The sequence below is a fragment of the Bombina bombina genome, chromosome 2, assembly GCF_027579735.1.
Source record: "Bombina bombina isolate aBomBom1 chromosome 2, aBomBom1.pri, whole genome shotgun sequence".
Lineage (NCBI taxonomy): Eukaryota > Metazoa > Chordata > Amphibia > Anura > Bombinatoridae > Bombina > Bombina bombina.
In genome coordinates this window covers 344,463,556-344,477,831 of record NC_069500.1, presented here as the reverse complement: position 1 = coordinate 344,477,831, position 14,276 = coordinate 344,463,556, and the positions used below count along the sequence as shown (strand labels likewise).

The 14,276-nt window shown below is 39.5% G+C and overlaps 1 protein-coding gene across 2 annotated transcripts in view; it reads right to left on the bottom strand.

Annotated features, from left to right (window-relative positions):
• SH2B3 (SH2B adaptor protein 3) overlaps positions 1–10,228 on the bottom strand; it is a 604,759-nt gene extending 594,531 nt beyond the window's left edge. For both annotated transcript variants that reach the window (XM_053701713.1, XM_053701712.1), the window contains exon 1: positions 9,459–10,228. Coding sequence is in view for 1 of the 2 variants with exons in the window: in XM_053701712.1 (XP_053557687.1) it covers positions 9,459–9,515 (57 nt within the window). In the remaining variant the exon portion in view is untranslated. The remainder of the gene's footprint in view (positions 1–9,458) is intronic.
• Positions 10,229–14,276: the final 4,048 nt, after the last annotated feature.

The window sequence follows — 14,276 nt, the reverse complement described above, 5'->3', positions numbered from 1 at the left end:
CAGAGTCCATGGTGGAAGGGATGACATGTCCACCAGATCTGCATACCAAGTCCTGCGTGGCCACGCAGGTGCTATCAAAATCACCGAAGCTCTCTCCTTCTTGATCTTGGCAATCAGACGAGGGAGCAGAAGAAACGGTGGAAACACATAAGCCAGGTTGAAGGACCAAGGCTCTGCTAGAGCATCTATCAGCGCTGCCTTGGGATCCCTGGACCTGGATCCATAACAAGGAAGCTTGGCGTTCTGACGAGACTCCATGAGATCCAGTTCTGGTTTGCCCCAAAGTTGAATCAACTGTGCAAACACCTCCGGATGGAGTTCCCACTCCCCCGGATGAAAAGTCTGCCGACTTAGAAAATCCGCCTCCCAGTTCTCTACTCCTGGGATATGGATACCTGATAGATGGCAAGAGTGAACCTCTGCCCATAGAATTATTTTGAAACCTCCAACATTGCTAGGGAACTCCTTGTTCCCCCTTGATGTTTGATGTAGGCTACAGTTGTGATATTGTCCGACTGAAATCTGATGAACCTGACCGCAGCAAGCTGAGGCCAAGCCTGAAGAGCATTGAATATCGCTCTTAGTTCCAGAATGTTTATCGGAAGGAGTGCCTCCTACTAAGTCCACGAGCCCTGAGCCTTCAGGGAGTTCCAGACTGCACCCCAGCCCAAAAGGCTGGCATCTGTCGTTACTATTGTCCAATCTGGCCTGCGGAAGGTCATACCCTTGGACAGATGGACCCGAGATAGCCACCAGAGAAGAGAATCCCTGGTCTCCTGATCCAGATTTAGTAGAGGGGACAAATCTGTGTAATCCCCATTCCACTGACTGAGCATGCAGAGTTGCAGCGGTCTGAGATGTAGGCGGGCAAACGGCACTATGTCCATTGCCGCTACCATTAAGCCGATTACTTCCATACACTGAGCCACTGAAGGGCAAGAAGTACAATAAAGAACACGGCAGGAATTAAGAAGTTTTGACAACCTGGCCTCTGTCAGGTAAATCTTCATTTCTACAAAATCTATCAGAGTTCCTAGGAAGGAAACTCTTGTGAGAGGGGATAGAGAACTCTTTTCTTCGTTCACTTTCCACCCATGAGACCTCAGGAATGCCAAAACAATGTCCGTATGGGACCTGGCGATATGAAAATTCGACGCCTGTATCAGAATGTCGTCTAGGTAAGGGGCTACTGCTATACCCCGCGGCCTTAGGACCGCTAGGAGTGACCCTAGAACCTTCGTAAAGATTCTTGGTGCCGTAGCTAACCCAAAGGGAAGAGCCACAAACTGGTAATGCCTGTCTAGGAAGGCGAACCTGAGAAATGATGATCTCTGTGTATCGGAATGTGAAGATAAGCATCCTTTAAGTCCACGGTAGTCATATATTGACCCTCCTGGATCATAGGTAGGATGGTTCGAATAGTCTCCATCTTGAAGGATGGGACCCTGAGAAATTTGTTTAGGATCTTGAGATCTAAGATTGGTCTGAAGGTTCCCTCTTTCTTGGGAACTACAAACAGATTTGAATAGAAGCCTTGCCCCTGTTCCTCCTTTGGAACTGGGTGGATCACTCCCATAACTAGGAGGTCTTGAACACAATGTAAGAATGCCTCTCTCTTTATCTGGTTTGCAGATAATTGTGAGAGATGAAATCTCCCTTTTGGGGAAGAAGCTTTGAAGTCCAGAAGATATCCCTGGGACACAATTTCCAACGCCCAGGGATCCTGGACATCTCTTGCCCAAGCCTGGGCGAAGAGAGAAAGTCTGCCCCCCTACTAGATCCGTTTCCGGATCGGGGGCTGATCTTTCATGCTGTCTTAGAGGCAGCAGCAGGTTTTTTGGCCTGCTTTCCTTTGTTCCATGCCTGGTTAGGTCTCCAGACCGGCTTGGACTGGGAAAATTTCCCTCTTGTTTTGTATTAGAGGAAGTTGAAGCTGCGCCACTCCTGAAGTTTCGAAAGGCATGAAAATTAGTCTGTTTGGTCCTTAATTTGTTGGACCTATCCTGAGGAAGGGCGTGACCTTTTCCTCCAGTAATATCAGAAATGATCTCCTTCAGTCCAGGCCCGAATAGGGTCTGCCCCTTGAAGGGAATGTTGAGAAGCTTAGACTTTGAAGTAACGTCAGCTGACCAGGATTTAAGCCATAGCGCCCTACGCGCCTGAATAGCAAAACCTGAGTTCTTAGCCGTTAGTTTAGTTAAATGAACGACGGCGTCAGACACAAATGAATTGGCTAGCTTAAGAGCTTTAAGCTTGTCAAGGATATCATCCAATGGGGTTTCTACCTGTAGAGACTCTTTTAGAGACTCAAACCAGAAGGCCACAGCAGCAGTGACAGGGGCAATGCATGCAAGGGGCTGGAGAATAAAACCTTGTTGAATAAAAATTTTCTTAAGGTAACCCTCTAATTTTTTGTCCATTGGATCTAGAAAAGCACAACTGTCCTCGACAGAGATAGTTGTACGCTTCGCTAGTGTAGAGACTGCTCCCTCCACCTTAGGGACCGTTTGCCACAAGTCCCGTGTAGCGGCATCTATGGGAAACATCTTTTTAAAAACAGGAGGGGGAGAGAACGGTACACCTGGTCTATCCCATTCCTTAGTAATAATTTCTGAAAACCTCTTAGGGATTGGAAAAACATCAGTGTAAACAGGTACTGCATAGTATTTATCCAATTTACACAATTTCTCTGCGACTACAATGGCGTCACAGTCATCCAGAGTTGCTAAAACCTCCCTGAGCAACACGCGGAGGTGTTCAAGCTTAAATTTAAATGTAGACATATCAGAATCAGGTTGAAGTGTCTTCCCTGAGTCAGAAAAATCACCCACAGATAGAAGCTCTCCTGCCTCGGCTTCGTCACATTGTGAGGGAATATCATACATAGCTACTAAAGCGTCAGAGAGCTCTGTATTTGTTCTAGCCCCAGAGCTGTCTCGCTTTCCTTGTAACCCTGGCAGTTTGGACAATACCTCTGTAAGGGTATGATTCATAACTGCCGCCATGTCTTGTAAAGTATACGCAATGGGCGCGCTAGATGTACTTGGCGTCCCTTGAGCGGGAGTTATAGGCTCTGACACGTGGGTAGAGTTAGTCGGCATAACTTCCCCCTTGTCAATTTCCTCTGGTGATAAATCTTTTAAAGCCAGAATATGGTCTTTATAACTTATAGTAAGATCAGTGCATTTGGTACACATTCTAAGAGGGGGTTCCACAATGGCTTCTAAACATAATGAACAAGGAGTTTCCTCTATGTCAGACATGTTTAACAGACTAGTAATGAGACCAGCAAGTTTGGAAAACACTTTAATTAATTTAAAAAAGCAGAATCTAAAAAACGATACTGTGCCTTTAAGGGAAAAAAACAAACACAAAAACTGCAAAACAGTGAAAAAAAGCAGTTAGCTCTACGAAATTTTTACAGTGTGTATAATAGACTAAAATAGCATTGCACCCACTTGCAAATGGATGATTAACCCCTCAGGCTCAAAAACGAAGCAAAAAAACGGTAAAACCGTTATAACAGTCACAAGCAAACTGCCACAGCTCTAATGTGGCTCCTACCTTCCCATAAAACGACTTTTGTAGGCACAAAAACCCTTTACAGAGGTCCAATATGTCAGGGGACTCCTTCAGGGAAGCTGGATGTCTCAGAATGTAAAAACTACTGCGCAATTAGAGCGCGAAAATAGGCCCCTCCCACCATGCATTCAAAGTGAAAGGGCCATAAATAACTACTCCTAGGAGAAATCTAATCAGCCATGTGGAAAACTAGGCCCCAAATAAAGATTTATCACCCTTAGTAAAAAACGTTCTTTATAAATCATGCAAACGTTTAACATACTAAGCTATAAGAGCAAGTAACATGAATATTACCCTTTACTGCAAGCATGATGCCAGTCGTTTGTTAAATCACTGCAATCATACTTACCTTAAATATATCAGGCACTGTCAGCATTTTCTAGACCTTATCATCTCTCTAGAAAAAAATATACTGAACATACCTCAGCGCAGTTAATTCTGCAGGCCGTTCCCCCAGCTGAAGTTTTCCCATACTCTTCAGTTATGTGTGAGAACAGCAGTGGACCTTAGTTACAACCTGCTAAGATCATCAAAAACCTCAGGCAAAACTCTTCTTCTAATTTCTGCCTGAGGTAAAAACAGTACAACGCTGGTACCGTTTAAAAATAACAAACTTTTGATTGAAGATAAACTACACTAATTCACCACATCTCTCTTGATACTTCCTTTCTTGTCGAGAGCTGCAAGAGAATAACTAGAGGTGGCAGTTGGGGGAGGAGTTATATAGACAGCTCTGCTGTGGGTGATCGTCTTGCAGCTTCCTGTTGGGAAGGAGAATTATCCCACAAGTAATGGATGAATCCGTGGACTGGATACACCTTACAAGAGAAACAGGCTTTAGTTGGCAAATAATTTATCATAATTTAAAAATGTCTACTGCTAAAATATAAAAACATTACTCAATATCTTACATTTGGAAGGATGAATTAAAATATGTTATCCTTGTATAAACAAACAATCATATAAAGTGAAATCACTGATCCAGCCCAAGCTGGCATCTGTCAGATACTGATAATATTCCAGATATACAACCAATTCACACCTCACTGCTGAGGTGAGAAATACAGGCCCATACCTAAACTGGTTTTAAGATCTAAGATCTTGATTTCTAACAATCAAGGCAAACAAGTTTTTTCTAAAATAGACTATTCCAGGTCTGTGCATGCCAAGAACAATAATTAAAGGGCCATTACAGTCACAAAATGACACTAAATTGTTAAAACATGTAATTTTAAAACTAGCAACACTGTAACGACCACCATCTCCTCACTTGCAACATATCATCCCTGCCTACAACTCTCCCTCCTTCTCCTCACACCAAACTTCACAGAAGCATTGTCATTAAATCAGCAAAAGCTTGCTAATTCCCTTGAACCTCTCCTCTCATCCCTCTCCTCCTTTTCCTGCCTTGACCAATCTATCTGCCACTATAATTCCACCCTTACATCCTTTCTTGACAATCTGGCCCCTCTTACCATAGCTCGGAAATCACACACTCATCCTTAGCCCTGGCATACTCCTCTAACACGGTACCTACGCAGATGTTCCCATACTGCTGAGCGGCACTGGAGAAAATCTCAGAGTTCAGCTGATTTTCTTCATTACAAATTCATCTTGAACTCCTACTATTCTGACCTTAATCTCTATACGCAACATTACTTCTCTACTCTTTCTTCAAACCCAAAACGTCTGTTCTCCACTTTCAATACTCTTCTCCGCCCACCCCGCCTCTTAATGCAACTTCTCTGTCAGCTCAAGACTTTGCCAGTCACTTCAATAACAAAATCGACTCCATCAGAAACTAAATCACTAGTTTAAAAATCACATGCTTTAACTATAAGTGCATGTCATTTTTAGACTATAATGGCCCTTTAAAGCAACATAATGATCCTGAGGCACAGCTAGATCATTCACAACATCACTGTTGCAATATTTAATTCAAGTACATCATTAAAAGGACAAAACACTTTGTGATTGGAACATAAGTAGTGTACTACTAAATTACTATTTAAGAGCAGCGAATCCATTTACAGAGGTAATTATAATTATTCTTCCATTACTTTTTTTTTTTAATCAACGCCAATCCCCCTCCTTTTTTCACCTGGTAACGTGACGAAATACATGTCATAATAGGCCACAAGGCTGAGCTATCTGGTGAAAGCTTCACAAACAAGAATTCTCTTTTTGTAAAATATCCTAGCTACTAAAAATAGTTTGTATAGCCTAATTCAGGAGATGTTCATTAGATAAAAGCATAGAGGAAACCGCCATAAAGTAAATAAGTGTAGGGAAAGCACTGTACTTCTGGGAGCTAGATGGTGATTGGTGGCTACACTCATAAGCTTTTGTTATTGGCTTATCAGATGTGTTCATCTAGTTCCCATGTAGTGCATTGCTACTCTGGTCCGGGTTAAACACAATAATATGCAAAAGTGCAATTATAAAATGCTCTATCACATAACAGCATTTTATTTTTGCATAGGGATTATAACACGGGCGGTCATGCACTGTCCTGCATATTAAATGACATGGTCATGAGTAGGGCACCACTTCAGAAAGGTACAGCCATGATAGGTACTCGCAGAATATTGACTGTAAAGTTTGTGGTCTACAAACTCAAATGTAAAATAAATCAATAGCTGTGGTTTAGGTGAAAGTGAAACTCTAGTTACAATCTTACCAGGCACTAAATGGATCAGCAAACACTGCACGAAAGCCAAAATAAATCAAACCAAACCTCCCTATGCATGTAAACATGCGAACTATGCTCCACTGGAGATTATAGTTATGTGAATGATATTTTGCGGCCCTTTCGCATTAATCATAGTACTTTTGCAGACTAGTTGGAAGTCAGCCAACGCTTGTTCCACTATAATTTTCTACATTCTGTATGAAATTACATTATACAGAAGATTATGCACACTTACTTTAACAAAAAAAAAATATTTAGGCCCATAAATAGAACCTTGCCAATGTCAGTAGCCATAACAAATATTAGATATTCTGAACACAGCAAATACACAATACAGAAGACAAACATGTAGATAAACCAATATATTGAAAGATGTTCTAGACAAAAAAAAAAATGTGCAAGTGTCAGCAAGTCCAAAAATGTTCTACCATATTGCACACACCTGAAAAGCACTCTAAATGTATAGATTATTTAGCACTGTGTACAATGTGATCTAATAGGAGGAAATACACTTGTTTACAACATATTCATTCCATGAAAAAGCACAATGGTTGGAGGGGTTTACAAATTTAAATGAAACTTGGGAGCCAGAAAAAATATTGAGGAGTCAAAGAAACATATTTTAGGACCTAGGGCAAAAATGTTTTAACTAGAAGGATGTTGAATATTGCAGTAAAAAAGGCAGATAATCCACAGGGGCTTGTATGACACAAATTAAAAGGACAGTAAACAACTTGAGATTTTTATTTAAAATGTTTAGTAATGTGTTTTTAATTTCCTTCTATCATTTATTTCCCCCCTTTTCATGTACTTTAGCTGTGTTGGCTGCTATATACAGAGCAGGAGAGCGCTACAGTGTAATTGAGCGGATTGTGATTAAATAAAATAAAACAAAACTGCACCATTAAGAAGTGTTTGCCGGTTATCAGCAAAGATCTTTTCAGAGTCTAAAAATAAATCAAAACTTTATTTTTTTAAAAGTTAAGGATATTACAATAACTGATTGTGCTCATGCTGCACAACTGTAGTAAGAAAAAAAGCATTTGCTGTCCCTTTAAATCTATAAATTACAAAAAATGAACTCAAAATGATGGGATAATTTTATTAGTGCTCTTAAAATAAAGCATTCTCTCTTTAATACCATAATTTGCTTTAAACAAAATAATTATTTCAAACATATGGACATGATTATTTCATACCAAGAAACTATTTGCTGACAAACAATTTTAAGAAGGTACATGTAATATTTATTCACAAAGAGAACTCTAGTTTATGTGACTGTTCTATAATGTGCATGACTACGTCTCTTACTGGCACTACATTGCCCCAGGAAACATCACATAAGTATCAGCATTAAATCCTGCTTTCACTTTCTAACAAACTGTACTGACATTCCTGGCATAGCTTAAAGTCCAGTGGTCTCCCTGCAGACCACACTCCCTTTCTATTAGGAAGGCATTTAACTCCCTAGCAACAAGGGCTGCTGCAGCTTGTACACATTTTGCAAAGTCAATTTTACTCAACTTACTACAATAAACACCACTTTTTCTTAGTACATATATAATAATAACAACAAGATACAATGTGTTCCAAAATAAGAAGAAAAAGAGTTAAAGATGTATTATTACCACAACCCTATTCTCAGCTTGCTTTAAAACTGCTTCCCTACACTGGAAACTGAATGCAGCATAATTAGTATAACTGATATGACATAGGTTTATTAGGAGCCTATGTAAAGTGGAAATTATTACAATCATAATTTATTTGCAAAGCTCCACTGAATTCTGTATGTTTAGGTACACAATGACACTGATTCATAGTAAAAGAAATACATATAAATAAAAAAACACCAAACTAAAAAAGAAATTATTGGAGGGGCGCTGCTCCAAACAGCTTACAATATCTACATCGTTATTATTATTCATATCTCGTTTTTTTTTTATAAAAGTGAAATTAGTGTATGTGTAAAAGTCTTATAGTTTTTTTTGTTTTGTTTTGTTTTTTTAGGGGGGTTATAATTAAGTACTTTGACCCCGTGTTCATTATATTTGTAACATCGTATCCAGATTGTTTAGATGTAATTATAACGTGCTAATAAATGAAACAATAATAAGCGTCTAATCGTGAATTGAATCTCGATGAAAAGAATGTGTCAGATATGTCAGTCAGACCTTTTGCTTATTAAAAGGAAAGATAATTTAAAGTTCTTCAAATTTGCTTTGCCAGGTTATTAAATACAAAAGGTTGTACACATTATAGTGTGGGTACCAAGCACATGCACGTAATGGCCGAGCTATATGTACAGAATGAAGCCGCCACCTATAAGATGGTGTGAGGTAAAAGGGTTGTCACATTTATCTTGCCATGTGCAGCTTGACAGATGTACCCACAATTGCACATGGAACATTTTGTAGAGAGGGTGGGAGTGCATAACTGAGAGAAGACAAAAACAGGATTGGTTTACGTTTGGTGTGAATAGTTACTTATGCCTAAAGTTTCCTCAACGGATATTATTTCGCCTTTGAGTATTGGCCCCAAGCAGGCTTGAATCTACTAATTATTTTAACTATTACCATCTATACTTGGAAATGTTTTCAGCTATACCGTTTTAAACGCATAATTTTCTGACATTCTCTCACGTATGCACTGTTCTGTCTCCTCACTTTGAGATATAGTTATTTCCTGTATATTATTTTAAATATTTGAGGTTGCTGATTTTAGAGCATTTCTGATATGACAAGAGTAAAAATCCTGTGATAATAAAGTAAAAACTGGACTTGTTTACAAATACTGTTTGATTGAGTCCCTGATCATACATCTAAGAGGTTAGAAAATATCAAGAAGGTGAAAAATAGAGGATCAACAAAAGAGAGCATTTTACAGGGTCAACAAGGCGGAAGAGGACACATAGATCAAAAAAACGTGTACAGGGGGTGTGAGATCTCTAAAAGGGGAAAGTGATCTGAGTGAGACAATCTACCATTAGCACATGGGGATCTAAATAGATCACCGGCACCAACCAAAAACTTTTTTTTAGAGTAAGACACATTTTCTGCAAACAATACGCACTTTTGCAAACGCAAATACAGTCAACTAATTGACTATTAACAAGAGGTGCTACGTATTGCGCAGCAATATCCTGCAGATCTCTCTAGAAGCAAAACGGTTACACAGAACTATTTACCTGCAGGATACGCTTCTGATTCGATCCTCCATGATGTCTCAAGCCATAACTTTGCATAGGTCTTCAAGGAAGGAAACCAGCCCCCAAGAAAATAAATAACTCTTTACTCGCACATCATTTCCGTCAGGCGAGAGAAAAAAATCCAAATACAGAATGCCTCTAAATTAACGATGAGCCCAATAATAAAAGACTGGTTACAAATAATTAAATTCTTAGAGATCAGATAGGTATTAGCGACAGATCCACGAGAGAGGGTCCACACAACACGCGCTGCCCATGATCAGTTATGTAAAGGAGGAGGAGATGGGATCTACTATCTGTCCTGCAGTGTCCTCTGCATGTGGTTCAGAGAAGGCGCAGGGTGACGGAGCTCTTCCGATTCTAGTACAACAGGTCTCCGGCTATATAGTACGAATTAAAGCGATAATTTGCTCAGGGATCAATAATATTTCAACATCTATTGGCACTGGATGTCCGAGCAATGCAAAATGCAGTTTGGCTAATTTGGTTGTTTTAAAATCCGTATACTTTGCTTACGTCATATAAATGTCTAACCAGCAATGTTGACTGATATTCAGTGACAGTACATTCCTTCTTTATCTGTAATAGCTTTGGATTCCCAAACACTTAGAAAGCTACAGGTCTACCGGGAAGTGCGGAGGAGCACATATAAATCCCAAGCAATGAGTAGTTAGGCTTATAAACCGGATAAGAGAACCCAGCACAGACCTACTGTATGGCTCAGTGAGCGTTGTTATGTTTGGTGGCTGGCTGTGCATATTTAAAGCGATACTATAGGCAAAACCGAAAGTGACTTCTAGTTGTACGTCCTTCTGACCACGGAAAGGAGGAGCCACAGCCACACTGATAGACGTTCAGCCTGGCGGCATTCTGTTTTCCCATACCAATTGGGTTAATGGGTTCGTTACTTATTATATCAGCAAACAAGGGGTTAACTACTTTGCTTGTAACGCAACGCAATATTTTAGTTGCCAAAACCTCTCTGGTAGTTCGATTGCCCCCTTCTTCTGTCATTACAAACTCTATAAATGCGCGTTTGTTGTTTTTTTTTTTAAAGAACTGTCACTTTTAAATGGAAATCCCATTATCTTACTCGTGTTTGACGGCAACTTTTTTCTGTTTTTTTTTTTATCTTTTCGTACTAAAAGTGTTTATGGTGATCCAAGTAAATTTACCACAGTTTTATTAAAGGGATATGAAACCCAACGATTGTCTTTCATGGTTTAGATAGAGCATTCGATTTTAAACAATAATTAACATTTAATCAATTATTTGTTCTCTCTGTATCTTTTGTTGAAAAACAGGCACGTATGCTTTGGAGTCAGCCCATTTCTGGAGCACTATATGGCAGCAGTTTTGCAAGAATGTTATCAGTTTGCAAGAGCACTAGATGGCAGCGCTATTTCATGACATGTAGTGCTTCAGATGCCTACCTAGGTATCTCTTCAAAAAAAGAATATCATAGGAACTAAGCTAATTTGATAATAGAAATAAATTGGAAACTTTTTTTTTTAAATTGTATGTTCTGTATGAGTGTGCCCCTGCGCACTCAAATTCCCATAGGGGGCACTTCCACACTATAAAATCAAACAATAAACACAAACTTGAACATAAAATCTATATACTCCGGAACAGGCATCACTCTGTCAAAGGATGGTCAGATCCTGGTACTTGGTAATCTAGATAAAGAAAAAACAGAGGCGCCACAATGGCTTAGTACCACCCAAACAGATGATGATAGATTGATAGAGTAGGAAATATACTCACAAGAGTAGTGCACCCAATGGTGCTATTCAGGCGGGCTGGAACTTTGCAGTAGTCCTGCTCACTGTTGCCAATCCACAATCATGTCAGGTCTGGGACACTCAGTGAAGTAGTCTCCTGATCTGTATATGGATAAAGAGCAAACAACCATAGCCCAATACCGTATAGATAGAGACAGCAGGAATAAGGTAAATGATTGAACTTATAAGATTCTGAGCACCTCCAGGTGCAATAAAAGCAGGCTGGGATTTCACAGGCTTTTAGCTGACTGCACTCCACAGCTTGCTGGACGCCAAGGGAGACAATAAAGTGAGATCCACAAGATACCCAGACTGGTATTGTGATAAACTTCACCAAAAAAACAGCAAGTGTATGTATAAAAATGAACTTTATTAAAAATGACGCGTTTCTCAGCCTTTGCAAGGGCTGTTTCCTCAGGCTATACAAAAATTAAATGAAATACACTTGCAGACCTGACATGATTGTGGATTGGCAACAGTGAGCTGGACTACTGCAAAGTTCCAGCCCGCCTGAATAGCACCATTGGGTTCACTACTCTTGTGAGTATATTTCCTACTCTATCAATCTATCATCATCTGTTTGGGTGGTACTAGGCCATTGTGGCGTCTCTGTTTATTCTTTATCTATTATTTATATCTTACCTGATAAATTCATTTCTTTTGTGGTGGCGAGAGTCAACAAGCTGTTACGTATGGGATACACATTCCTACCAGGAGGAGGCAAAGTTTCCCAAACCTCAAAGCCTATAAAAACTCTCCCACCTTACCCATACTTTAGCCAAGTGGTGAGGTGTTTAGAAGTAGTAAAAGCCAAAAATGAGGGGCAGGAAAAAATATGTACTTTAAACAAAAAAGAACACCAAACAGGTAGGGCCTTGTGGATTCTCACCACCATGAAATAAATTAATTTATCAGGTAAAATAAATTATGTTTTCTTTCATATAGGTGACAAGAGTCCACAAGCTGTTACTTATGGGCTATAATACCCAAGATGTGGAAGTCCACGGTAACAATAAAGGGAGGGATAAAATAAAAACAGATTTTTTTCGCTGAGAAATTAAAACCATTAGCCAAAATAATGTCTTTTATGACAAAACTCAATATATAGCCACAATTATCAAACTGAGAGAACTGCCTGAAGGGCCTTTCTACCAAAGGTTGCTTCAGCTGGTAAAATCTAGTAAAGGTATGCAGAGAAGACCAAGTGGCCGCTTTTCAAATTTGATCAACTGAAGCCTCATTCTTGAAAGCCCAAGATGTGGCAACCCATCTAGTAGAATGAGTGGTAATTCTCTGTGGCGGAGGCTAATCTGCCTCCAAATAAGTTCTGTGAATCATAAATTTTAACCAAGAGGCTAAAGAAATAGCAGAGGCCTTCCTGCCTTTCGTAGGACCAGAAAAAAGAACAGACTAGAAGTCTGTCTGAAATTCTTAGTAGCATCAACATAATATTTCCATGCTCTAACAACATCCAAAGAATGTTAAAAAATTTCAGTAGCATTTTTTTGGATTAGGACACAAGGAGGGAACGACTATTTCCTTAATAATGTTGTGTGAGGTAAAAACGTTAGGTAAAAATTTAAATGTAGTCTGCAAAACAGCTTTATTTTGATGGAAAATCAGATAAAGAGACTCATAAGAGAGAGCAGACAATTCAGAAACTCTTCTAGCAGAAGAGATAGCCAAAAGAAACAACACTTTACATGAAAGTAGTTTAATGTCCAATTCATGCATAGGCTCAAAAGGAGGAGCCTGTAAAACTTGTAATACTAGGTCAAGACACCAAGGAGGAGAAATAGGCCTAATAACAGGTTTAATCTGAATTAAAGCCAGAACAAAACTGAATATCGGGAAGTTTAGCAATCTTCCTATGAAATAAAACAGAAAGAGAAGAGATTTGTCCTTTCAAAGTACTGGCAGATAAACCTTTATTTTATCCATTCTGAAAAAAAAACTGAAGAATTCTAAAAGAATGCCAAGAGTAATCATGGTTGATACACCATGAGATATAAGTTTTCCAAACTTTGTGATAAATGTTCTTAGAAACAGGCTTGAGAGAGTCAGAGAACCCTCTGACTGAGAACCAAGCATTTAATTTACATGCCATCAAGTGTAGAGACTTTAGATCTGTATGGAAGAAGGGACCTTGAGACAGAAGGTCTGGCCTTAGAGAAAGAGGCCATAGCGGGCAACTGGACATTTGGAACAGGTCCGAATACCAAATCCTGTGTAGCCACACTGGGGCTATTAGGATTACAAATGACTGTTCCATTTATATCTTGGAAATCACTCTGGAGAGTAGGATCAGAGGGGGAAATATATAAGCAGGTTGGAAAGACCAGGGAACTGCTAGAGCATCCAACACCTCTGCTTGAGGATCTGTGTACCTTGCAAGGTATTTGGGAAGTTTGTTGCTCAAACTAGAGGCCATCAGATCTATTTCTGGTAGGCCCAGTGTTTTACAATCAGAATACATCTTGGTGGAGAGATCACTCTCCTGGATGTAGACTCAGTTCCTATGGTAAATCTAGGGATTTAGGGACACATTGGTGCTGCTCCATTATGGCAAAATTACTATAATAACCCTGTAATAAGCTGTATTCGGAAAGGAAAAAGTTGAATACCTGTGATTAAATTTACAGAGAGCCTATGAAGGATTTCCTATGAGGCGAAAACATAGTATCAAGGGGCAGTACTCCATTCACATCCCTCTGATAAAAACTGTAGTCTGAGGGAAACTAGGCTTCAATATGCTCTGAAGCGCCTTTCCCTGAAGAAATCAAGCACATCATTATGCTTTAACCACCTCCATGGAGGCAAAGTTTAAAACTAAGGTATGAGTGATGCAGGAGGATTTTTATAGGCTATTTGAGGTTTGGGAAACTTTGCCTCCTCCTGGTAGGAATGTGTATCCCATACGTAACAGCTTGTGGACTCTCGCTACCTATATGAAAGAACATTTTCATAAATAAAAAGAGAGAAGCGCTCAACCTGGGAACGAACAATAGCATTA